The sequence below is a fragment of the Psammomys obesus genome, unplaced genomic scaffold, assembly GCF_907164565.1.
Source record: "Psammomys obesus unplaced genomic scaffold, mPsaObe1.curated_primary_1811, whole genome shotgun sequence".
Lineage (NCBI taxonomy): Eukaryota > Metazoa > Chordata > Mammalia > Rodentia > Muridae > Psammomys > Psammomys obesus.
This window is the reverse complement of record NW_026596109.1, coordinates 9,809,454-9,835,341: the sequence shown is the minus strand read 5'-3', so window position 1 is coordinate 9,835,341 and position 25,888 is coordinate 9,809,454. Positions and strand designations below refer to the sequence as shown.

The window sequence follows — 25,888 nt, the reverse complement described above, 5'->3', positions numbered from 1 at the left end:
CATGTTTAGTACGATAGGCACATTGCCTCACTTACTCCTCCAGGTCTGTGAGGAGGCGTCAGCATCCCCAATATTGCCAAATACCCTTGGGGCTATGCCGCCCTGGCTGACACCCTTGGCCTGCTCCCCCTACCTGCACAGAGACGCCAGCAGAGCAGAGATCTGTACTACGTTTACTGCCACATTTCAAGTACACGGTGGCCACGGGGCACCGACAAACAGCTGCTGGGAGAGGGGACTGAAACAACTCATTTTCAGTCGCAGGAACCAATGTTCAGAACAGGCAGAGTGGCTTGCCCGGTGTCACACAGCTGCTCCTTGGCAGGGCTGGAGTCTGACTCTACCATACGTCCAGCTCAAACATCTGTTCTCTAAGCCTGGTGTGGTGGCACACACCTGTAATTCTTTCACCTGGGTGGCAGAGGCAACAAAATCACGGCACCAGAATGGCCCAGACCAGGAAAAAAAGGACACCCCCTTCTTCTTCTTCTTCTTCTTCTTCTTCTTCTTCTTCTTCTTCTTCTTCTTCTTCTTCTTCTTCTTCTTCTTATTATTATTATTATTATTATTATTATTATTATTTTGATTTTGGTTTGTGTGTGGTGCGTGACACTGGAGCTAGGCTAGCCACCATTAAGCCCAATGGTCCTCCTGACTCCACTCTCAAGCAAATGTTGGGCTTACAAGCAATCACTCAGCCATGCCTCCCCCTACTAGGGCCCTACGCCTCGGGTGGGCCATCTTTCCAGCCCTATGCCTTTGTTTTCACCACAGTGTTTATCATGAAAGTTTGTCTGTGGACAAGAGGTCTGAGCTGGGGGGGTAGACTCGGGGTGGTGAACTGTGCACGCCTGGAGCGGTGGGTGGCAGCGCCGAGACCTCCCCAGACTCCCTCCCTGACAGCGTCCATCTGTCTCTGCCTGTCAGAACCTTCCTCGTGCCCATGAGGGCACCATTCCTTGGTCAAGTGCTCCATCAAGAAGGGGAGCCAGATGACCTCTTGGGAGTCAAGAGACAGAAAGAGCAATGCCCAGTCTCCAGGGCCTCCTGGCTGCATGCAGGCCCACGAGGAAGCTCCAGGCCAGTGGCCAGAGTTCTAGTAGAAGAGGAGCAGTGTGGGTGCAGGGAACTACAGGGAGCCAATCGAAGCCCTTCTTCTTGCCCATTTTCTGGCTGTGGAGACTGAGGCCCTGAGAGAACAGGGGGGAAAAGACAGAACCCCAGGCTCACTGGGTGTCTACTGTGCACCGGGCAGGGCACCAGGCCTTGCCTGTCTGCTGTAAGAGCAGCCACTCCCAGGAGAGAGTGGACACCTCCAGCGGCTAGGCCCTCAGGGACCCACACACAAGCAGGTGACCGTGAAGCAGACTGTTCTGTTCCCTAGCAACAGTTAGCCTGAACCAAGATGGCCAGTGGTGCCTTGCGTTCACCTGAGGCGCCCGAGGCAAGCTTCCGTGTGCTCTCCTGCCTAGCAGTGTCTCCAGCCAGGGCTTTCACTGTTCTTCCAACACTGAGCCCACCCAGGGAGGCCAGAAGTACCAGGAGTCTGTGCCCTCTACCAGCGTGGGAGCAGGTGGCTGGTGGGTGAAGGCCCCGGCTTCCTTGACCTTTAGTGGGGCAGTCCGGCAGCAGCTGGCATGAGCTCTGGCTGAGATCAGAGGGCTCCTACACCCATCACCCTTTACCGTCTGTGCTCATGAATCACCTCCCACATTTTAGCTCATTTGGCTGTGGGGCAGAGCCAGCCCCAAACGATGCCATTTTCTTAAAGATTTTATGTGTGTCCATGCATCCATCCCGTGCCTGCCTGATGCCCGAGGAGGTTGGAAGAGGGTGTTGGAGCCCCTGCAACCAAAGTCATGGACAACTGTGAACCACCATGTAGGTGCTGGAACTCCAACTCAGGTCCTCTGTAAGCGTGAGAGTTTTACCCAGTGAGCCATCTCTCCAGCCCCTGTTTTGATTTTATGGGACAGAATCTCACTCTGTAGCCCTGACTGGTCTCAAGCTCTCTATGTAAACCAGGTTGGCCTCAGACTCAGAGAGCTCCAAGCGCTGCAGCCTCCCCAGTGCTGGGATTAAAACGAATGCCATCAAGCCTTGCTCACAGTATCAGTTCAAAACCCAGCATTCGGCCAGGCCTGGTGAGCACTGCCCTTGGGAGGCAGAAGCAGGCGGATCTGTGAGTTTGAGGATAGCCTGGTCTGTACAGCATGTTCCAGGCCAGCCAGAGATACACAGTGAGACCCTATATTAAAAAGGGGAAGGAAGAAAGGAAGGGAGGGAGGGAGACACCGAGGGAGAGAGGGAGGGAGAGAAGGAAGGAGTGGAGGATGTAAGAGAGGGAGGGAGGAAGGAAGAAAGGCAGGGAGGAAGAGGAAAAAGAACTAATAATAAAGAAAACCTAGTACTCACAGTGGGCCTTTGGCAGGTGCTGTCCACTTAGATGTCTGTTTCTCTTTTTTCAGAATCGAACTTCTTTAAGGACACAGCCCCCAAGGGAACTATGTCTGGCCTGTCAGCATCATCCAGGAGCAGGTAAGAGCCAGGGGTGGGGCACGGTGAGGGGAAGAGGTCAGAGCCTTGGGTCAACACACAGCACGGGGCAGCTTCTGTGTTCGTTTTCCATCCCATGTTCAAATCCAGCTCGGGGCTCTGTCTAGCACACCGGGCTCAAGTTTTAACCATTCGAAGCAAACACTCTGCCCCTCTCCCTCTTCTTTCAGCCAGACCAGAGGCTGGCCCTGCAGCCAGGTGCAGGGGCTGATACAGGCCCACTAACTACCCTCGAAGCTTGCTGCTTTGGCCTACTGTCCCACACAGTGCGCCCACCCGGCCACCATTCTGAGCACTGGCCTCGGGATCTGGTCAAGACTGGCCGCCCACCCCGACAGAAGCTAGTGTGCTCTGTCAGCATCGGGAGCAGGGGGCAAGACGATGAGGTGGTCTCCAGCCAGGGTCTGTGGGACCCGTATGCAGACAGTTCTGTCACCTCCACACGTGAACTCCACGCTCTTCTGTGTGGGCGCTGGTGATGCCATCTATCTGGAATGAGCCAGGGTGGGGGGCGGGGCTGGAACTCTCATGGAGCTCCATACTAAATGGAGAAACCGAGTTCCCGGCCTGCCAGTCAGCACCGCCTGTGGAAACAGCGTTCCCCTGGGCAAGGCCAGCAGCTCACAGTTTAGGCCCACTGAAAGAGTAAGATGCAGGGTCTGAAGGCGACATATGCCACAGCGCTCCTTTGCCTCTGGGCAGGTCATGGCAGCCGTGAGCAGCGCATGGCAGGACTTGCAGGTCAGAAGCTTTGAGTGGCAGCTGTCTATGCCGTTGATGATTAAAAACATAGGCGATAAGTAATCTCGACTTAGTACTTGCAGTCTGGGGTTGAAGTCCTCCAAAGTATAAGAAAAAGAATTAAAGGGGAGTGTGTTTGTTTGTTTGTTTCTTTTTCTGAGACAGAGGCTTGCCATGTTGCTCAGGCTGGTCTTGAACACCTTACCTTGACTCACGTGATCCTCCCACCTCAGCATCTGAGAAGCTGAGACTAAGGGAAGCCCCCCCATGCTGGGAGTCCAGAGGATGACTGCCAGCGATGTTTGGGAAGAAATGCTGTCCGCACAGGTGAGCCATTTGAGATGATTTGCATGAAACGTCCCCGGATGTTGAAGGTCTGGTTCCCGTGTGTGCTGCTATTTTGGAAGGTGCTAGACACTTTAGCAGTGCCTAGCTGGAGGAAGTAGGTCACTGAGGCTGGAGGGGTGTCAGGGTGTCTGGGGGGGCACACCTTGTCCTGACTCCTTCCTGTCTCTCTGCTGTTTCCTGGCTACGGGGAGGTAGAAGGCTCTACTGTCTCACCGCTACTATGATGCTGTGCCTAGCCTTAGACCCCAAGCAGTGCAGTCAGCTGAGCATGGACTGAAACTCTTATCTGCTTCCTCTGTTTCTCTGGGATATTTGTCTCAGTGGTGGAAACCTCCTAATACAGGCTGCGTTCTCACTAGGATAGGTGACCTCAGGGACGGTCATGTCCCTATTGTATAGAGGAGCAGACCGAGCTTCAGAAGGGTTACGTTACTCGCTGTGGCTCACAGTCAGGAAGAGACTTGGGCCTAGGTCTGCTTTATTTTAACAGTGAGTAAAAAGAAGGAAACAAGAGCGCACTGCCAGGGGTTTGGCAAGTCGTTTTTTTATTTGAGTTCATGAGGAAAAGAGGAAGAACAAGGGCTGGGAAGACCCTACCGGGTCTGAGGGCAGGAACTTCTCCATGCTGGCGCTGCGGGGTCTCCCATACCTAGAAGGCCTGGGGCACAGGTGCTCACAGAGACTTATTAGTGAATTACTGACGAGCCTGGAGGCATGAAGAGCCAATTCTACCTGAGGGGGGAGAGCAAGTGAGCATTTGAAGCCCCTAGTTTCTGAAATACATGGACTGGCTACATAGGGTCATTTTGTTTTGCTGCTCAGGTACCCCAAGCTACCCTCAAACTTACTATGTGGCCAAGAATAACCTTGATCTGGTCCTCCTGTCTCCACTACCCAAGTGCTAGGGTCACAGGTGTACACCTACCTGGGTATAATAGATACTGTTTTGCAATCTAGTTGTAGAACTATTTTTACTTACTTACTTTTGTTTTTGAGACAGGGTTTCTCTGTGTAGCCTTGGCTATCCTGTATTCTCTTTGTAGACCAGGCTGGCCTCAGACTCACAGAGATCCAACTGCCTCTGCCTCCCTGCGTGCTGGGATTACAGGCGTGCGCCACCATGCCTGGCTTAGAACTATTTTTAAACACAAGCTGGAGGAAAAGAAAACAATAAAGAAGATACAAGAAAACCCAGATTTGCCAGAAGCTCATTTCAATTCTTTTCCATAAAGCAATTCAAAAGCAGTCCACTCTGCTCCATCACCATCAGTCACCTCTGCGCCTGCACCTGGGCCATCTCCTCAGAAAACATTTCTTTGGAGTTTTATAATTTCCAAGTACAGGTCCCAAATACGTTTGGTTTGTTTGTTGTCTTTTTTGAGACAGGGTTTCTCTATGTAGCCTTGGCTGTCCTAGACTCACTTTGTAGACCAGGCTGGCCTTGAATTCACCGAGATCTACCTGCTCTGCCTCCCAAGCGCTGGGATTACAGGTGTGCACCACCGCGCCTGGCCATCCTTTTAATTTTTATTGGAGTGTGTTCACACACCAGAGGACAATTTGTAGAAGTTGATTGTCTCCTTTCACTATGTAGGTTCCAGGGTTCAAACTCAGCTGCAAAGCTATCTTTCTAGCCCTGTACCTGTTCTTTTACTATGTGCAGCTTGTTCTGTTATGACTTAAAAAAAAAAAAAACAAACGTAAGCCGTGTTGGTACATAGAGACCAACATGGTCCATTGATTTTAACTACAGTCTGGTACCCACCGGAATCCTTCAGTGGAGGGAGCTGTAGCGTGGTGGTCCTTAATTGAGCATGCACGAGGCTCTAGATTCAGTCCCCAGCATCCAAACAAAACAAATAGGAAAACAAACCGAAGAGAACAGCTTCTTTCTCAATCTGCTCCTCCGTGGGCAGACGTTAGTCTTGGCTGTCTCATGCCACGCAGAAGCAGAAGTCTGTACGGGTACCTCCAGGTGTATTAGTGTGTCACAGCGCCCCAAAATCAGTTCCAAGGAGGAGTCTCATCCTTACCTGATCCTAGTGGCTCAGAGGTTAGTCTCCAACCACGGTTGGACAATGGCATGATTGCCTATAAATAAAGGGCCCTGCCCCCTGTAAATTCTCCACAATTCTGCCATATCTCAGGTGCTGTACCTTCAGGTGTGAGCGCCCTGCGTGATGGGAATACGGTGGCTGGGCTGGGGCTCACGGGCTCTTGCTGTGCTCCCAGACTGAAGAGAGGGGTCGTGGCGGAAGAATTTGGGGTGCTGATCTGTCTCGCTCGCAGAGTCGTGAGCTCTTTGTTGGCCTCCTGAGGCCTTTAGGTCATGTTCAGCTCATAGCGTGCTTTCTGCCCCTGCACTATCACACAATGGTAGGACCCGGGGTCCACTCCATCTCCACAGCCTGCAGAGCCCCAGGCAGTCTCAGGAGGAACTGGCCAGCTGACAGAGCCACCCACCAAGGGGGATGACTTCATGAATTCCAGTCAGTCCTCTTTTATGCTCACCTATACCTCGCCAGGCACAGCAAACACTATCCATGGGCTCTCAAGTACCCAGCTGACAGGACACCTTTTGGCATCTTGGCCACATTTGTGCCCTCGCCAATGTTGCAGGATAATAAATTCCACTAGTAGCCAGACTGTCCAGATTCTATGCGGAGTGAGGTGAAGAGGGAGGCAATCTATCTTAGGACAGGAGTGTCAGTTGCCTCTGAGTGGCTTAATCTAATGTCTAGGCATCAAACATCTAAAAGGATACAGAGAGGCATACTGGAACTGCCCTAGACCCCTCCCCTTAAGTGGGACCTCTCCAACTCTCCCAGGAATGAGCAAGAGCATAGCTTTCAAAGCTTCCATCCTAGGGGCAGGGGCATGCTCAGTCCTTCCTGGAGGCTAGGCTCAAGCCCTGCTCATCATTCTCTTAGCACTATGGATGCCATTTCTATAATACCCTTTCAGAGCTATGAGTTCCAACTTGTGCCTCGGCTAGAGCGCTCCAGTCGAAAGGCTGTGCCTGGCACATTTGCTGCTATTCCCTTGGGCCTGCTCCTCAGGCCCCAGGAGCATCCATGAGGACAACCAGTAAGATCCACCAAGGCATGCTGAGGAACTTCTCAAAGGCCCTGACAGAGCACATGTGTCTTGCCCCAAGTCACAGGCTAGTCAGGAAGAGACCAAGGACCCTGATGGGAGCTCTGGCTCTCAGTCCTGTCATGCGGGGCTAGGCTCAAGATGTGGAGAAAAATGACCCAGGGAAGGTTGAGGATCTAGGTGAACCAAAATCATGTGTCTTGAAACCATAACAGAAGCCCCGTGCCCCTGCGGGCTTCCCACAACCCTGTAGTGAACAGCGTTTTGCTTGTTGTGAATTTTCAGGGCAGGATAGAAAAGTCCTTTCTGAAAAAAAAAATTCCTCTAGGTCCTACTATGAAGATGAGGTAAAAACAGACCTGCTGTGATTGCCTGGAGATCCCTCCAGCCCCCCTTTCCTGCTGCCATCCCCATCCAGGCCAGATTCCCCAGTGTCCTGTCAGGGTCTACAGCCATGAGCAGGCAGTGAGATGGGAGGTGTGTATGGCTGTCTCTGCCCTTCACCTTGGATGAGTCGCACACGGGTTAGGGTTAGGCCTTGGTTTCCCCGTTTGTCCAATGAGTCTGCTGGACAGGGATTTCCGGCATCTGAGCTCGGTTCTGCCGGGAAGAGTGCAGCTCCACGGTTATAAATGCCTAATCCTGAAGGTCCCTGGCTCTCAGCTTCTAACATTGCACTGCCGAGCATTTAGAAGTCGGGGGCTGCCTGAATCTAGCCTATGCTGGTGCAGCACACTGGGGCCCAGGCTGTGGAAAGCAGAATTCATTAAGGCAACGTTGCTGCCCAGGGCCAGCGAGTTCCCTGGAGAGGGCATGCCCCATGCAGGATGGAGGAGGTGGGGGTGGGGGCTGGGTGGACCTGGATCAGCAGCCACTCAGTGGGCAGAGCTGGGAGAGGGACCCAGGTCTCCTGACTCCTGCTCTATCTTTAGATCTCCATAGCAACCGTCGCCAGGGCACCGAGCTGAAGGCTCAGGCTATGTGGCTGCCTGCCGGAGGGAGGGGCCTTTGCCTCTGCTCCTCTTCTTTTGTGGGGAAAGGACTATGAGCTGGCCTCCTGAGCCAGGAAAGACAGACTGGGCATGAAGCTGATTTTGGCAAGAAAGACTTTCGTGGATGCAGAGATGGTCCAGGGCAGTGCTTTGTTCTGAGAACATGGCCAGGTCATAGACCCAAAGCCTTAAGTGAGTCAGGCTCAACCTACAGGAGGTACAGAAGGACCTCTGAAGAGCTCTGAGCTTTTCCGGAGGACATTCTCTTAGCATTGATGGGCTGTCTCACCCCTGGTCCCATCCAACTCCCACCAGCCCTGAGCTCAGCAGGACTCCATTTGCTTGGTTCCCCTGCAATAATCTTCCCTGGCTCCCAGGCCAGCTGCTGGCCTCCCTCCACACAGCAGGATGTGGCAGACAGGAAAGGAAGTTCCCCAGGGGTGCTGATGTTTGTCCAAGGTCTCTGGGCAAGTCAGCAGTGGGGGTCAGGCCTGGACTCCATGTCTCCCGACTCTGGGCTGGGCTCCCTCCTATGCCCCTGAATAAGGTCCATCCAGGGCTAGAAGAGGAAGTAGGAGTCCTCAGTCAGGCCAGCAGACATCAAACACCTCGCCATGTCCTCAGTGAACGTGGGTGAGCCACAGACTAACGTAAATGGCTTCCTCCGGCAGCAGGCCACCAGCTCATCAACCAACCCCTGGCCCAGGCGGCCAAAGCGCGTCTTGTCACGGTAGCTCCAGGGAAGCTGCCCTGGGGAGTCCTCCTGGGAAGAGAGAGCAGTGGTGACTCTTGGTGGTCCTTGGTGTCCATCCAGCCAGCTCCTTTTTTGCCACTGTGGGAGATGGGAGATACCCTTCACCAAAAGACGCTCCTAACTCAACTGCCACTGCCACGCTAGCCTCTGAGAGGAAGGTCCAGGCCACGGAGAGATGGTCCCGCCAACCAGAGTAAACACAGCCCTGTGGAGGCCCGAGAAGCAGGGGCTCCTAGTTCCTTCAGGCCTTGTAGTGTCGCCTCAGGGAGTCTGTATGACTTCCAGGTCCTCTGGTGCTGTCCAGAGGCACTCTCTGGTGAGCTAGATCTCCTACCTGGTAGAACCCTGAGGGCAGAGCCTGCAGGCCTCACCGGCCTCATCTCTCCTTCCACTTCCCAATTCTCTCCAACCCTTGGCTCCACTGGCCCTACCTGAATTGCACACCCCAGGATACAGTGAGTCTGGTTACCCCTTGGTTGTAGTAGAACCCCTTAAACAGCGTTAGGCAGGGAGGCAGCAGCGGGGCTATGACAGCCAAAACAGTAGCACCCAGGGCTCTGAGCCTGTAGGATGGACTTCCCCTCAGGAGGTCCATGAAGAGTGAGGAGGCGCAGCGAAAGGAAGGGGACCTGGCAGGGGACAGCAGGAACAAAGGCGAGCTGCCAGAAAGGCGCAGCACAGTTCTACCTGCAGGCTCGCCAGTGACACCAGGACACAGCATTAGGGAGGCCAGGCCAGGAGATGGAGCCAGCAGGGTTAACAGGCCCCTGAGCTTGGGAACTCCTGAGAACAGTGGGAGCCAGCAAAGGGCTAGGAGCAAGGCAGTGTGGAACAAGCTGGCAGGAAGTGGAAGGAGTGGGAAGACCAGCTGCCAGGCTCAGGCAGAGAGAGAGAGGCGACCTGCGTCGAATGCATGTGGGGGAGCGGAACTACCACAGCTACCCCTGACTCCTGCTATCAAGCCAGCCAGCCATTTGCCTGCGCAAACTTCGGCATCTAGCATCATCAGAGCCTGGCAGGGCCGAAGGTGACCTTTCTGGTCTGGGCTCAAATGCAGCATTGCTGATGCCACTTGCCCTCCCTGCTGAGCAGCACGTGTGTGTGCTGGACTGATGGACACAATGAGAATGGCCTCTGTGCAAGACCAAGTGGGCTGGTACCCTGCTCTCTGTTGCTGTTACCTCAGCTTCCACGTCTGTAAAAGAAACAGGTGGCAGTACAAACCGCGTAAGACTGCCGTGAGGACTGAAGTGTTATGAAGGGCACACAGAGGCATGTTCAAAGACGAGTCCCCGTCGGTTTTTGTCACCTTGATACAAGCTGGAGTGGCCTAGGAAGGACCCTCAGTTGAGTAAATACCTTTATCATATTGGCCCACAGGCAAGCCGGTGGAGCTCATTCTCTATTCTCAATCTCTCTCTCCTTCTCTCTCTTTTCGAGACAGGGGCTCACTATATATAGCTTTGGCTGGCCTAGAACTTGCTATGTAGACCAGGCTGATGGCAAACTCATACAGATGTGACTGCCTCAGCCTCTCAAGTGCTGGAATTAATGGTGTGTGCCATCATGCCAGCTTGTTTTCTTAATGGGCGATCGGTGCGGAAGGGTCCCTCTCGCTGTGGGTGGTGCCATCCCTGAGCAGGGGGCCCTGGGCTAGATACAAAGGGAAACTGAACAAGCCAGGAAGGAGAATTCCCCCACAGTCTCTGCCTTGTTTCCTCTTTTCAGGTTGATTCTGCCCTGACTTCCATTCCAGATGGACTACAGCTGAAGGCTGAGATAAACACTGTCTTTCCCAAGCTGCTTCTGGTCATGGCCTCTATCAGCAACAGAAGGCAACTAAGATAGACAGCTGTGACCAGCCGTCCCTGTAGGCAGGTGAGTGCCTCAAGGGCAGGAAGGATCTCACCTTCCCTTGTGTCCCTGGCATCTCTCGTCTGGCTGAGGATGGAGGGAAAGCAGGCTAGTCAAGCAGCCAGGTGAAGCGAGTCTACCAGGCTTCTGTGCTGATGGCCTGTGGCCTTCCTGCCTCCCCTCAGCTGCACACAGCCTCCTGTTTCATGCCCTGCCTTGGGCCCTTCCTGCTGCTGTTAATGATCACCAAACAGACCCTCCCAGGTGCTTGTCAAAACGCTTTCCACCTGTGGACAGGCCTGTAGACCCTGGCTCTGCAGAGCTCTGGAGGGGATAGCAGTCCATTTCCTAGTTCCCAGCCATGAGGTTGAGGATCATAGAAGCTGTCAGAGATTGTCCAGAATTGTCTCAAAAAGGAAACTGAGGAAGGGTTAGTACAGGATTAAGGAAAGGGGGGGTGTAGCAGGGAACCCCAACCCAGGGAGTACAGGAAAGAAATAAAATTAGATCCTCTAGAAAGTAGACAGACAATGGCAAGGGAAGGCCTGGCTTGAGATATAGGGGCATGAACTGGAGGACCGGGACACAGAAAGCAGGATGTGGGGCGGCTTCCCGCTGGAGGACTTACAACTTGCTGAGTCTGACAAGAGCTGCCCTGAACCTATGTGGAGAACAGGCGGAGCGAGCCGTCTTGATGGAACCCCTGCGCCGGGCCTGGCCTCACGCTCAGCACCACTGGGAGTATGTGAGCCCACACATGTGATCCCAGGGGATAGATGGGACATGGCTGGGGACAGCAGCTACAAACTGGAGCTCAGGAGTCTGAAGCATGGGGCCAGGTCCTCCCGCATCTTAAGTGCATCCCTTGGTCCAGCATCTCTGTAAGCCTGCTTCCTCCCCTGTATGAAGGACCTGGGAAGGCCTAAGTCCCACGCAGAACACCTGGGAATATTCCCAGGCACAGGGCACAGTGGCTACAGCCAGTCCTCAGGGCAGCACGAAGGGAAGGCAGCCTCTCAGGGGCAAGCCCCCATCCTGGGCTCACCTGACTGAGGACGAAGAAGGTTCGCACATTCCAGAACCTGGCTTGTTCCTGGAAGAAGCTCTTCAGGTAGATGCCCTCGAAGGTCTTGAAGCAGCCAACCAAGGTGACAAAGGTCTCATCGTCTGCGTTGTCTGTGATGCTGTGCAGAATGGGCACCATAGGCGCCAGGCCCGTGCCGGCAGCCAGCATAAGGAGTTCACCATACTAGAGAGCAGGATGGATGGCGCAGTGGATAGGGGGCTCTCACCCACCACCCCATTATGGGTCTTCTCTTGCTCTTGCCTAAGCTGGGCAGCAATGCCTTTCTCAAGTGCCCCACCCATCTCTGCCATGCTCTACCCCCGCTGCAGGGAGCCACCTGGCTTGTCAAGAGCAGGTAAGGCCTGCAGAACATGGGATTATGGGGCTCCAAGGCTCCCGGAGAGCAAAACACTGTAGCTCAACCTGAAAAGGGCTTGGCTGCCATTTAACACTTCTCCACAAGGACGATGCTTACAGCTGGCAAGGAACTCACAACCTCCCAAAGCCACTTCCTCTCCTACCACAGCCTCGCCCCTCCCAACTCCATCCCAGCTTGCTCTGGACAGCCTCCTCTGATTCTATGAAGGTCTTAGGACCCCAGTCTAGAACCCTGAGCTTCTCTTCTCTGCACTAGATAAACTGATGTAAACATATGCCTAGCCTGGCACTATAAGGTATGTTCCTGCCCAAGAGACCCAGTACCACCAACCCTCCTCAGCCAGCCCATTTCCTATTTCTAGGTTTCTTAAAGAAGGGCAGGCCTTTTCAAGGTTTCCTCCCTGCCTGCCTCCCCACCCCCCCTCATTTTCTGTTTTGTTTTGTTTCGAGACAGGGTTTCTCTGTATTGCCCTGGATGTCCTAGAATTCATTTTGTAGACCAGGCTGGCCTCAAACTCAGAGGTCTGCCTGCCTCTGTCTCCCAAGTGCTGGGATTACAGGCGTGTGCCACCACCACCTGGCTCTCAAAGCCAGTTTCTTAAAAGTTAATTCCTGACCCACACAGAAAAATATTCACCTTTTCATTCCAGGGATTAGGCTTCTGTGTATAAATATCAACCATGTGATCTGAGCAAGCTATTTTCCTGATCTGAACCTCAATTTCTTCACTGGAGAAAAACAATAATGAGAGCACTTTCCTAAAATAACTCCTATCTCAGAATTGCCATGAGGACCAGATGAGGTAATATGAAGGCCCAGTATGGAGTTGAGATTTAATCTGTTTCAGTTCTCCCCTTTATTAAACCTGAGATCCTGGGTCAGGTCACCTTGTTGTGAAACCTTGATGCCTCCAGCCCTCAGGTCTTCGGCCTAATTCACCCCTCCTTTTCTCTCATTCTTGATCAGCCTGTGTTCTCAGAAGCCTTCCCTGAGCAGGGCTGGAGTGGGGACTCCTCTTTTCCTGTCCCCCTAGTGCCTTGTGCCTCCCTCATACAACACTGGGAAATACTACCAGTCTCCTCCTGGACAGATGCTAGCGTCTGCCTGTGGCAGACATCTGTTTGGTTGATTTAACATCTGTGTGCAATGAGACAGCTACAGAGCAGGACTGGCAAGAAGGTAGGGACCTGAGCTTTCTCAAGGAGCAGTGCAGGCCCTGGCAAAGCTTTGGTGACCAATCTGAATGTGGAAAACAACACCCGTGCCCCTTGCCACTGGCTCTAGATAAGAGACAAAAGGCTCTGATGCCCAAGGATGCAGACCACAGGTACTGGGAGCCTCCCTTGTGGGAAAAATGGTCACAGACCCATCTTCTCCAAGCCAGGAAAAGAAACAACACCCACAGCCTATTTTGGGGGGCAAGAGCCAGAATGAGGGGGCCACAGAATGCAGAGCTGAGCATGGGTAGTTCCAGAACGCTGCTGGAGAGTGGTAACATACACACCTGTGTGTGTAAAATGGGAGTGGGGGTTAAATCACCTGCAAGCTGCCATGAGGGCTGAGTGAGCCCCTACATGGCAAGCGTTAAAGCCAGAGCCTGCGCAGAGGATTGCTACAGATGGGTTTGGCAGTATGTATGGGGTATACATTTCCTGGGATGGAGCCCAGGGCCTCACAAGAGCTGGGAAAGCATTCTACACTAAGCTACAGCCTAGCCCTGACAGGGCTGGTATGATGCTCAGATACGTGTGTGTGCGTGTATGTGTTTGTACATATGCCCATGTGTGGGAGAGGGTTGGGAAGCGAGGGAGTAGGGCTGGCATCCTGGGGAGATGGCCCGCAGGTGCATTTGGGTTTTTTCTTTTTGTCTGACTCTGATGCTTTTTGTTGTTGTTGTTAGCGCACATGTTTTGCATTTATAATAAGGGAAAATACAATAAAAGCTATTTTTAAATTAAACAAAAGGAATGGCAAGGCAAGCATGATTCATTCTTTTCTACTTGTTTTGGTTTTGCTTTGTTTTCCTAATTATAAAGGTAATAGGTGTTCATTCCAGATAATTTGGAAAGGATAATGAAGAAAATGAAAATTGCCCATAATTCCCCCGCTCCAACCTGCTAATACTTCATACATTTTCCATACACATTTTTTTTTTTCTGTGCACTTTAAGTTAGTTTCTCTACTGGGCATACATTTCATACCAACTACTTGTTACTTGCTCTTATAGTATAAGCACAGAGCATCACTAAAAATATAACTTCAAGGGCTGGAAAGCTGGCTCGGCTATTAAGAGCACTGGCTGCTCTTCCAGAGGACCTGGGTTCAATCCCCAGCACCCACATGGAGGCTCACAACTGTCTGTAACTCCAAGATCTGACACCCTCACAAAGACATACGTGCAGGCAAAACACCAATGCACATAAAATAAATATATTTATAACAACATAACTTCAAAATCTAGGAGAATGTTCTATCAAGCACCTTAACTGGTCCCTTATTTAGATACTCAGCTGCTTCTAGTATTTTGTTATGATAAATAAAAACTAGCACATGCAAATGAAGAAGCATTTTTTTCCCTGTCTAATAGACTTCCAGAAATGGAGTTGCTGGGTCAAAGGATTCTCAAGACTCTTGATACGTATGACTGGACTTCTTCCCAGGCATGAAGCAGCTGATGAGAAATGACCAGTTTTCTCTGGGAAAGCTGGACAAAGATCCAAGCATGCCAAGCAGATGAGGCAAGAGCCTTCCAATGCAGAAGGACTCAGCTTCCAGCAGTGAGTATGGGCTGTGCTCAGCCTCCTGAGCAGAGGGCCCAACTGGAACAGTACCTGAGAGTCAGAGGGCATCAGGATCCTGAACCCTAAGTACCCAAGCTTGATTTTCTGAGGCACCGCAGCCAAAAACGGTTTTGGAGGAAAGTGGACAGTTTTGTTTATTAGGGCTCCTCTATCTTCCCCCCTTGTCTAAGCCCAACATCACTCTGGTGATTGGGTTTAAGTGTTGGAAGAAAAGTGCAGTGAGGATCTATATCCTGAAACAGGGGACTCTGGCCCAGAGAACAGCCTGGGGAAGCTCCTCAGGACTGAAGGTGCTGGCACTGACCTTGTTTGGTTCATATAAGAAGCTTCCGAAAGGCCCTCGCCAGAAAGCTGTGTCTCCCGGTCTCCAGGACTCCACGTACCGGGACATCAGCCCAGTCTGATAGCACTTGAAGCAAACACAGGGCACAGTCAGTGGACAGGCATGTGTCGCTCTGCAGACTCCCTGGCTAACACCTGAAACTCCTCCCGCGTGCTCGGGTGTCTCGGGAGCGACTCCCACCTTGCCTTCCTCTGCACCCCTCATGTTGGAGCTGCCATCCACACTGGCATCTGACCACACAGGGTGGGTGGGAAGGCTGAGATGAGCCTCCAGTGGGCCTACCGACCTCGGAGAGGTCTCACTTCCAAATGCCTGAGGGGACGGTACAGGGAGTGCAGCCCAGCAAAGAACTGGGTAGTGACTAAAGACAGCTGTCACTCAGGATCAGAAAGACAGCAGACTCTCTACCAGGCGATGTCCTTCTAAGAGGGAAGCTACTTTGCAGGTACTAGTCTGTAGTTTGTGGGGCGGAGGTTGCCAGATCTCAGGAGCCTTCCGAGAGATGTAGGAGATCCACATTTTTACTGAAAACCCTCCCACTTCTATGAGTAATAAGTAATACTCATGAGTAATATGAGTAATACTATGAGTAATATGAGTAATAAGCTCATAACCCCGCCATCCTGGCAGGCTAAAGCCTAGTACCTTTGTAAGCTGGATTCAGTGTGCAGTCTCCGGCTCCCTCTAGGCCACCTCCTGCTGGGAGGACTAAGAGGCTGAGCTCTCTGCACTGCCTATCTGTCCTGTTCTGAGCACCATGCTGGGGTCGCAGGGCATGCGGTTGGCCCTTACACATCATGAACACATCCAGAGCCTGAACCAGGACCATTCAGCAACAAATATTCTAGTCGACTCATTTATCCAGTTAGGTCTCCTCTGAAAGGCCTCAAAGTATAGGAGGGATGTATATACACACCCCAGACACAAACAAGGTAGAGACAGCTTCACACTCCAGGAGAAACCCAGAGCCCAAGGAGTAAGTAAGGCTGGCTTCCTGGAGGTGGAGACACTTAAGCTTAGATGAAACTGGATTTCCAGGGGTTGGGGAGGCATGCAGAGGAGACTCCGGGCATCTGCAGGAGTGTGGTCAAGGACTCAAGAGTTGAGATGTTCTCTTGGGAAGAACAGATGGCCATGGAGGGGTAGTCAGGGAAAACCATGAGACAAAAGTGGAAGGGTGCTCGGGATGCTCCCGAGCTTGAAGGACAGAGTACCCTGTGGTGGTCAGACCTGCCTTTGGGCACCCACAGCTGCCTGACACTATCTGCACGAGGCACAGGAAGTCCCTGCTCGCCTGGGAGAGTTTTCACTGAAAGCTGTGTGGGAGCACATTTTAGTTTTGGGGCCCAATTTGGGGAAAGTAAAAACCCCAGCTATGGGTGTCTGAGAAATGGATCAGCAGTTGAGAGCACTGGCTGCTCTACCAGAGGACCTGGGTTCGATTCCTACTGCCCACATGGCAGCCCACCACTGTCCACACACATAAAACAAAACAAACAAACAAGACCCCAGCTATGGTCCTAGCAGCCCTGTGACATAGACAACACCAAAGGAAAGATTCTTCTGCCACAGAGAGCCTGGTTTGGAGCAAATGCTCAAAAAAACCCCAATAGAGCTTTTGTCCTACAACCCAGGAGTCTTTCAAGCTTCAGTTTCTTCATTGGTAAAGTGGGGATAATATGGTCTTCCTGAGGCCATGAGCTGGAATGAGGAACAGTTACAAGCAGTGTGAGCAGTGCTGAGCAGGTGCCTAGAAAAGGAGCCCTTAGTCTCCTCGTGGGAAAGTCAACCCACAAATTCCCACTGCCTTCCCAATTTGCAAAGACATTTCCAGCTCTTCCCAGCCAGTGGCTTAGGGATAATGAGATACCTCTCTGAAGGAGCAAATCAGCCATGCGGCTGGGAGGGATCCAGCTGCTCTGGAGGACTGTCTCCAGGCTTATCCTCTCAGCAGAAGCGCCCTAGACAAGCAGCGCAGGGAAGCAGGCCATTTGGAGAGGATTTGTGGAATCTCGCAGACAAACAGTAGTGTGCAGAAGGGAGCTCGTCTGGGCTTATGTGGGAAGGAATAAACATTCGGGCTCTGCAGGCAGGCAGGAGAGCAGGAGCCCAAGACGGCCCCGGGGCCTCAGAGTCAGGGGCTTGCTCACCCATAGCAGTTTCTTCCTCACCTCCCACCTTGCATCCTCCCGGGCCTCAGCCTGCTGACCAGTGAACTAGGCTAATGACACGGCCCCGTAAGGAGGCTTGGGGGTCAAAGCTGTTCTTCAATACTGATGCTCCTTAGGATCCCATGAGGGAAATGCTCTCACTTGCAGGCATGACAGACCTCCTGTGGCCTGTGGCCACATGCAGCTAAGGACAGCTATGAAAGTGGCCTGACACAAAAGCAAAAACTTATTTTAAAGCATTATTAGCATTTCTGTTTTGGGGTTTTGTTTGTTTGTTAACTCAACTGTTCTGGGGCACGAACGTTGGAGATGACAGCAACGACAATGATGGAACTGTAAAAGGCCAGACGTGTGTGGTAGAGCTACGGCAGGTTGGCACACATGAAGCCGCTCTTGCCGGAAGTCAAATGTCAGAGGGTCGGTGGGTCCACGGAAAGCAGTCCCTCTAGTCTCCTCACTCTGGTTCTCCATGACTGTAATTTAGTGCTCAGATCTTGGGTCTCCAGTGCGTTCTGTATCCAACCCATTTCACTCATCCCTGATGACTCTTCCACCGACCATCCTGTCCCACAGGCGTGTTCTTCTACCACTTGGGCTGAATACAGTTCCTAGGAGACCTGTTCCCTGTCGCCCTTTCCTACGTCTGGCTACTAGTACTCCCAGCTCGAATGCTATGCATTCATTCCCTGCCACCATCAGTTCACACTCTTCCTTCAAGGCCCACCTCCCAGAGAGAGAGGATGTCAGGCCAGTCCTGTCTGAAGGGTCTTCATGCCCAGTTCCCTCTACTGATCCCCTGCCCCCTTCTGTGCCGGGATGGAGGACTTTCCTTGTTCTCCTGTTATGCTGCTCCCAGCTCTCAGCTTTCTTCCCATATTTCTCTCGTTTCTCAGCTCTCGAACACACAGCATCTACCAGGAAGCTGGCCTTGTAGGGCAGCCGGCCTGAGTTGGGCTGGGCCTCCCCTGTCATGATAGCACCAGGCTGTGCTGCACTGATCTGACCACTTGTCCTGGGCTGGGTCCCTCCAGGTCAGGCTGGGCCCCATGCCAGCACACATACAGGTGCTGCACACTCCACCCCAGCTCAGACTTCTCTTCCCGCCACTATATAAAAGGTGGTACAGCATAGCTTTCTTAAAATCTCCCAGCAACATGCCTTCTGTCAAATGCCCAGCAGCAGCCTCCTTAGGAGAAGAGAGGGAAGGGACCCTTCCTCATAACCTATCACTCCTACAAGTCAGTCAATTCTCATGCTAACTAATACATGGGAACCCCTTCACCCCAATCAAGCTAGAGGGGGAGGTACAGGTCCATATCACCTTACAGAATCCTCTACGAGAATCGACTCACCTTGATTAAAACGTCAAAGTATCCTTCTGCAGTGACAGGGCTGATAGGGGTGTAGGCCCTCTGAATTTCTAAGCCATCGACTGTACCTCTAGGAAAGAGAAGCACACAGATGGTCAGGTAGTCAGCCATTTAACAAGCTCCTAGCAGGCAGCTCCCCCGCCAGGCTGACAGACGTGAAGGTGGGTTCCAGTCATTCCCTGCAGTCCTCAGCAAGGGGCAGGTGAGGAAGAGCAGAAGGAAGAACCCTGAGCTCACTCCTACCCACGCTGCTTGGGAGACCTGTGCAGGTCACACAGGAGACAGCAGTGTCTCCTGTGACACAGCCAGGTAGCCCTTTAGATCTTGGTTGTGTGACTCCACCGGGACCAGACAGAACAGAGTGTCAGAAAAGCACACTGATGATGTGAGCAGTTTGTGGGACATTACCGTGCTTTCCTTCTCTGCTACAAAACAGCACAGATAAAAGCAGCTGCTAAGGTTTATGAAGCATCACTAGACCCGCAAGCAGGAGAACAGCAGAGTCCTCAAAGAGGCCAAAGCCCTGCCAACGTATGGACTGTCTTTACGATGTTACCAACAATGGGGTAAGGAGAGCAATCATGAATGCGATAAGAGCTATGAGGAACAAACGCCTATTGTGTAGCAGGCATATCATATGCGTAAGTTACAATAACAACCCAGGGCTGGAGAAATGGCTCCGAGGTTAAGAGCACTCACTGCTCTCATAGGGGATCTCCGTTTGGGTCTCTTCCTGGATCGGCTGGCTCATAACTGCCCGTGATTCTAGGTTTGGGGGCTCTGATACTTTCTTCTGACCTCCATGAACACTGCACACGAGGCGCATACATGCACTCAAGCACACACACATATACATAAAATACAAATACATAAATCTTAAAAAAAAAAAAAAACAAAAACGCAAAACAAATGCAGAATGCAATGCTAAGAGAAGGAGAGCCACTTGTACAGCGCCATTTGACCACAGCTCCACATCCAAGTTTGGGTCTGCTCCTCAAAGTATCTCAGGTAGCAGAGTGTGGCGGCGTACCCTATAATCCCAGCATGTGGGAGGCTGAGGCGGAAAAAGCATAAGTTTGAAGCTGGCCGGAAGTACATAATGACCCTGTAAAAACAAACAAACCCCCAAACCTACATCCAAACAATAACAACAAGAATCCTGATAACCTTCCGGGCACACCCAAGCACTCCTTTCTCTGGCTTTACTGTGTGCAGGACACTATGGCCCAGTGAAATGCGTCAAATGCAGGGGCACTAGACAGAATGTAGGAAATGCTCAGGAAACATATGCCGACACCAAGAGCAGAACAGAACATGGCTCAGAAGCGGAGACTGAGACACCACCCAGTGTGCCAGGTACAGCCTGGCGTGTCTCAGAGGGAGTGAGCACTGTCTCTGTGAACTCAGAGGCCTGCTGGATCAGGCCACTGACAGGTGAGGCCAGGAAGGGAGTGACTCCAGGAGGAAACAGCCCGGGCTGGAGAGAGGCAGGCAAGTTAGGAACTCACAGTTGGGTTTCCAGGCTGCTGGGTACATGCGGGGTAGGGAACAGAGCATCTGGCAGGAAGGGACGATCTGGGAGGAAAGGCTGGGCAGCCATGGATTAGAACGGGGAGCACCCAAATGCGTCTGAGTGACATGGTCATATATGTTAGAGATGTCACTGAGTGGTAGAGAGGACAGAGGGGTGTCAATCTAAAAACAGGGTGTCCTGGACACTCTGATTTACGGATGGATTGTTGCAGAGTGTTATGACCTGGGTTGTGGCTTCCCCTGTCAGCTGGGATAGTGAACTTCAAGGGTGGCCAGCCAGGCCACAGGCCAGAGAAGCTGGACACAAATACCAGGGGCCGGCGTGGGGCAAGTGGCCAGTCTGACCAGCAGCAAGTTCTCTTTCTAGTTCCCTCCCTCCTTGTCTTTTGGCCAGGCCTGGTGGGGCTTTTCGGTTTCGGTTTTGCTCTGTTGGGTTTTGTTTGTTTGCTGGTTCCTTCTCGCCAACGCCATAAGCTGCAGCATTCTTGAGGCTCAGATCGAGGTCCTTTTCTCTTCCCACATGTGAATGTACTCCGAACATGCCTGGGTGTGTGGTGACATCTTCCAGATCCACGTTTTCAGTACTGATCTCTCTGCTGAGTCTCAGGTACCCACAGCTGTCTGTCTGAAAGATGCCCTTTCCTGGCGAGATGCGGGTGGCTCGGGCTGGGGTTTCACAGCAGGTCAGGAGGAGGCTCAGAGGAGGGGATATTAGTGTGGTTCGGCAGCCAGGCTGTCCAGGCTGGAATCTGGTGGCTGTGTGAGACTGGGAAACTTTTCCATCTGCTTTTTTTGCCTTTTATTATTATTATTATTATTATTATTATTATTATTATTATTACTACAGATAACATAGTAACAAGCCCAGGATAGCTTGAGATGTAGCTGCTGCTGGCCTTAAACTCCTAATGCCCCTGCTCTACCTCTTCTCTGTTCAACTTCTTTACTCTTAGTGTCCTTTCTATCATCGGATGCTAATGACATTGGCTCCAAAGAAAGACTGCTTGCTTTCCATCCTGATCCAACACTTCCTGTGTTGGACCTTCAGCAAGTTCCTGAACCTCTCTGACCTCAGCGTCCTCTGGGGAATGATAATGGCACCTACCAGGCAGGATTTTGTGAAGGTTTAGTGCGTCCGTGGATGTGAGGAGGCAGAACTTGGCCAGTAAAGTGCTGGTGTTACTACCTATCACGAGAACACATTACTGAGCTCCATGCCAAGGACCTGGAGCCAGACCCTGTGTCCATCCTGAGGAAGGTGGAAAAAAAAAAAAAAAAGGCTTAAGAAAGGTCAGGTAAGCTGTCCCAGGCTACTCAACTGGTCAAGGGCAAAGCGGGGCGGCGGACACTGGTCCTCCCACTACCTGAGTGTACCGTAGGATGAGGTGCTGCCCGGGATGCAGGCCCAGCTGACGGCTCCCAGGCAGTGTAAACCGGACGAGATAGGTGTCAGCGGTGAGCTTCTCCATGGTGCTGATGTGGAAGGCCAGGAAGGTCTCCGGACTCAGCTCGGTAGAACAGCCCTGCAAGAGGAAAAGATTTGACCTCTAGAGGTCAGATCCAGAGGACACACATCCTGGGACACACATACTTTCCCCGATGAGAGCCATCTCCTGATGCGACAGAGGGCTGGCCCCTGCTTCCCCTCCATCTGCAGCATAGTACATGGAGTTTACACTTCTTTTATGCCTTCTGTAGCTCCCCACAAGCGCAGGACCAAGAAGGGCTCGTTAGCCTCCACTCAAGGGAGCAGTGGATAACCCACAGCTTCATTTTCTCGGCCACAGAACAGGTGCTAGACTTCCATTCCTCCTCTCAGGTCACCGGTCACTGCCCACCTTGTCCAAGTTGTATCCTCTATACAGAACACTCACTTCTGTGTGCTAAACAGCTTCTCATCCTTCAGTACCAGGTCCACAGAGCTGAAAAAACTGATGGAGACTTAGGGGTGATCCAATTCAAGATCCTTGTATCACATATGGGGAAACTGAGGCCTGAAGGTCTCAGGTTTTGGATTTTGAGAGGAACATTGGGGTGGATTATCCTTTTGGGAACAAAGTTATTAACACAGATAATATGGCAGGGGTTCAAAATACAATTCAGGCCCATGAGGCTAAGTAGAGGTTCCCTCTAGAGGCTTCAGAGAAAAAGGGAGGTCCCACATCACGTGGTTGATGAGCAGCCCACAGTACACTCTGGCAGTCAGGTTGTCTGACTCCCAGGAGGCAGGAGAAGGGGGAAAGGTTCAGCCCTGTAAGTTAATCTGCGCCCATAATATGCAGGCCTGATTCAGGTACAAACCTCCTTTGGAGAAGCGAGAATTACAGAGTCATAGACAGCCCAGTATGGTGCCCGCCTGACATCTGTGACAGACAGCACAGAAGCGGTGAGGGTAGACAGAGAAGGCCCCAGCAGGTGAGCATAGCCTGAGCAGCCTCTAGTCGATACCTAAGAGCTTGCTTGTTCAAAGCCAACCATGTCCTTAACTCATGTCCTCTGCGTCTCAGGCCATTGCCCTTACTATCCTAACCCTCCCTGCGTTTCCTGTAGGAAGCCTTCTCTGAATACCATGACTACTACTGAGCTCTCTTGTTCTCTCTCTCCTTCCCTCTCTCTTTGATACAGAGTCTAATGTGGCTCAGACAGACCTGACTCACTAGTTGGCCAAGGTTGGCTTTGAATCCTCGATCCCCCTGCTTCTAGCTTCCAAGCACAGGGACTGAAAGCGTGCACCACTACACCAAGCTTTGTATATGTATTTCATAAAATAGAAATCGCTACGGGAATTAATAATTATTACTTCATCACAATTTAAAAGATAAAATTATTAGAATGAAATTGGCCAGGTGGTGGTGATGGCGGCGGGACCCAGCACTCGGGAGGCAGAGGCAGAGAAAGAGGCAGGTGGATTTCTGAATTCAAGGCCAAGCTAATCTTCAGAGAAAGTTCCAGGACAGCCAGGGCTACCTGAAGAAAACCCTCCCTCAAAAAACCCAAAGGGGAAAAGAATGCTGTTTTGTAAGACTTAACAAATTTTGTAGTGTCACTTATTTCTCTGTTATCACAGGTGATTACAGCCACTATACACTGAGCATATGACTACTGGGAAATGTATGAAGCTCTTTAGGAGTTGGGAAGGGAAAAGAAAGTCAGCTGCAGAGAAAATCGAGTAACAATAGCACCTCATTTACCTGTCTGTGTAATATGATGTTAGTTTGTTCTCTTGGGGTCAAGGACTATGTCTTGCTCACACACACACATCCTCAATGGCTCTTAGGGCCTGGTGCATAACAGGTATTCAATGGATATCTGTCCAGTGAGATAATTACTAGGTTCTGTGCTAAGCATTACCAATAACTTGGCCCAACCAGTTATTATTAAAGTGCCTTTAATCCCAGCACTGGGAAGGCAGAGGGGCAGGCAGATCTCTGTGAGTTCAAGGCCAGCCTGGTCTACAGAGCGAATTCCAGGACAGGCAGGACTACACAGAGAAACTCTGTCTCAAAAAAACCAAACCAAACCAAACTAAACAAACAAACAAACAAAAACAAAAACAGATAACTTGATCTATTTTACAGATGGGGAAATAAAGGCTTCAAGAGGTTAGACTAAACACCCATAGCTAATTGGCTGGTTTCAGGTCTGGACCTTGTTCCTGGACCTATCTGCTTCTATTATAATCAACTACTACTTTCTCTCCACTGTCAAGGAAGGCTTCCCGCAGCAGGTGTACTGGGCAGGGCAGGGCCAGATAGATATCATTGCTCTGGACTCCCTCACCTGGGTCTCAGGTGGCTGCGTCCCAGTCAGGAGGCTCCTGTCGTTTCTGGCTTGCGCTGCTTCCCATCTCTCCAGGTCTCGGTAATAGATGTCAAACACACAGGGCGAGCAGCCACTGCCGCAGCACTGGGAGGCCAAGGGCTCCACAGGCTTCAACTTCAGCCAAGCTTCGGCATCACCGTCCTCCCTCTCATCCATCGTCAGCGGGGCCTGGGCAGTATGGGAGAGGTAACTGGAACAAGCCAGGCTCTCCGTCACTGTCAGCCTGGGAGAAGGAAAACACGGGGGTCATACTCTGTCCTTCTCTGTCCCTCACATTGTCCCCAAGGCCTGCCAAGCTGTAGGGACAAGGATGGCTCAACCAGGGATCTGCTGTCAGATGAGCCACACTTCCTACTTACAATCACTGGGGTTTTGTGTGTGTGTGTGTGTGTGTGAAATAAATCTCAGCGGAGAAGGGGATCTGGCTTCCGAAAACCTTTCCTGCTGTGCATGCAGCTCTATGACGTCAGTATGTTTCTGAGGCCGGGGCACCAGTGAGAACAAGGTTGGTGTCTTACTCTTTCTGTATTCTCCTGCCAAACACCTGGCATACAGGAAGCGCCTCCTAACTGTTGAGTGTTTACTCTGTGGTCTGGGAGCTAGGCACAGGATTGGGTCCTGGAACCTGACAGCAGCAAACAGGACACAGTCCCTGTCCCTGTGAAACCTGGCAAGGTGCTGCATCTGTCCAATCAATCCATCTTTACAGCATGCTATGTCTTAGATACATAGTAACTGAGGCCTCTCTTCATGCCAATTACTCTCTGGGTCTGGGGAGGGGTGTACTCAAACAAGACAAGTGAACACGCTTTGTATAAACTGCTGTGTGGTGTTAGCCATACTGCCCTGTTTGCCTCCTTCATGGAGTTCACACAGTCCTACTGCTTCAGCTATTTTGAAATTAGTAGAGAAGCTAGCCCCGTTAATCACAATTTAAAAGATTTATTTATTGTATAGGAGTTCTCTATCTGCATGTACCCCTGAGCGCCAGAAGGGGGTATCAGATCCCAGTGTAGATGGTTGTGAGCTATCATGTGGTTGCTGGGAACTGAACTCAGGACCTCTGGAAGAGCAGACAAAGCTCCTAACCGCTGAGCCATCTCCCCACATGTTAAAGACATGGTTCCTTCCCAGCTAAGAGGCAAGATCCCTGTTGCAGCCTCGGCCTAGATGCCTATTCTTACTCTTCCGGCCTTGGCTGAAAAGGTCACCTCCCCTCAGAGGCCCTTCCCAAGTGTTCCCCTTGTGATTACCAAGCACCTTATTTTAGTATGTGTTCACTTGTTAAACATACACTATGCGTCAGGCAACTGCTCTAGGAACCCGGGACACAGCAGTTGCCTGAGCTCATTAAACAAAAGGAAAATGCAAAGCAACTTTGACAGTGGCTGAACGAGAGAAAAAGACCTAGGGAAATGGACGAAGCATGTGTGCGTGTTACCGCTGTTCACGTACACTCGGTGGCCTCCAACCCTAAGGTCTACGCGGCCGCCCGGTGCTTAGCACAATACCCTCCAACACACAGCGAGCCTGCCAGAAGCAGGGGCTGAGCAAAGGAGCGGGTTCCGGCACTTGCCGTGCCTCCGGGAAGCGAAGAGGGCATCTCAGGAGCAGGGCAAAGGTAACTCGCAGGGCCGAGCCGCAGTGCGAGCAGTCTGGTGCCCAGATGGCGAACGGGGACGCAGGCCACTCTGGGAAGCCACAGCCGGGGAAGCTCGGGCAGCCGTAAGAAGGGTGGAGAGGAGGACCCTTTGCGAACCCACTAAGGCGTCGGAAGGCATTTCAACTCCTCACTTTACAGCGACGGAGACTGGGACTTCTCAAGCTCTAAGAGTCTACAGTGGTCAAGGACTCGTAAGTAGAGGTTTGAGGTCCCAGCACTCCCTCCGGTCCCGCCGCAAGGACCACCACCGCTCAGCTACCCACCTGCAAGCGTCCTCCCTTGAGCTAGCGCAAAACACCGCGCAGAGAGCGCTTCGCGGGTTCCACCAATAAGGATGGGAACTGCCCGGGGGCGGGGTCAAAACAAGGATATCTTAACTGTGATTGGTTGACGTGTCTGC

The 25,888-nt window shown here is 51.9% G+C and overlaps 1 protein-coding gene across 2 annotated transcripts; it reads right to left on the bottom strand.

Annotated features, from left to right (window-relative positions):
* Nucleotides 1–4,181: 4,181 nt before the first annotated feature.
* On the bottom strand, nt 4,182–25,808 carry LOC129692475 (NADH-cytochrome b5 reductase-like). Of its 2 annotated transcripts, none has more exons than XM_055628894.1 (7): nt 25,752–25,808; nt 23,784–24,048; nt 21,378–21,526; nt 18,453–18,540; nt 14,891–14,995; nt 11,387–11,590; nt 4,182–8,565 (listed from the first exon to the last, which is right to left on the bottom strand). In XM_055628894.1, the coding sequence occupies exons 2-7, from the start codon at nt 23,979–23,981 to the stop codon at nt 8,293–8,295; spliced, it is 1,017 nt and encodes a 338-aa protein (XP_055484869.1). In that variant the 5' UTR covers nt 23,982–24,048; nt 25,752–25,808; the 3' UTR covers nt 4,182–8,292. The 2 variants fall into 2 exon arrangements, with proteins under 2 accessions (XP_055484869.1, XP_055484870.1); XM_055628895.1 differs by having other exon boundaries at nt 4,182–8,496.
* Nucleotides 25,809–25,888: the final 80 nt, after the last annotated feature.

Bases quoted from the DNA above. Each gene is read 5' to 3' on its own strand.
- LOC129692475 (XM_055628894.1), bottom strand. From the start codon at position 23,981: ATGGATGAGAGGGAGGACGGTGATGCCGAAGCTTGGCTGAAGTTGAAG. The intron at 21,527-23,783 runs GTGAGGGAGTCC...TTCCTCTTGCAG, and splicing joins CGCAGCCACCTGAGACCCAG to GGCTGTTCTACCGAGCTGAG. The intron at 8,566-11,386 runs GTGAGCCCAGGA...CATCTCCCACAG, and splicing joins CCTTCTTCGTCCTCAGTCAG to TGGCAAAAAAGGAGCTGGCT.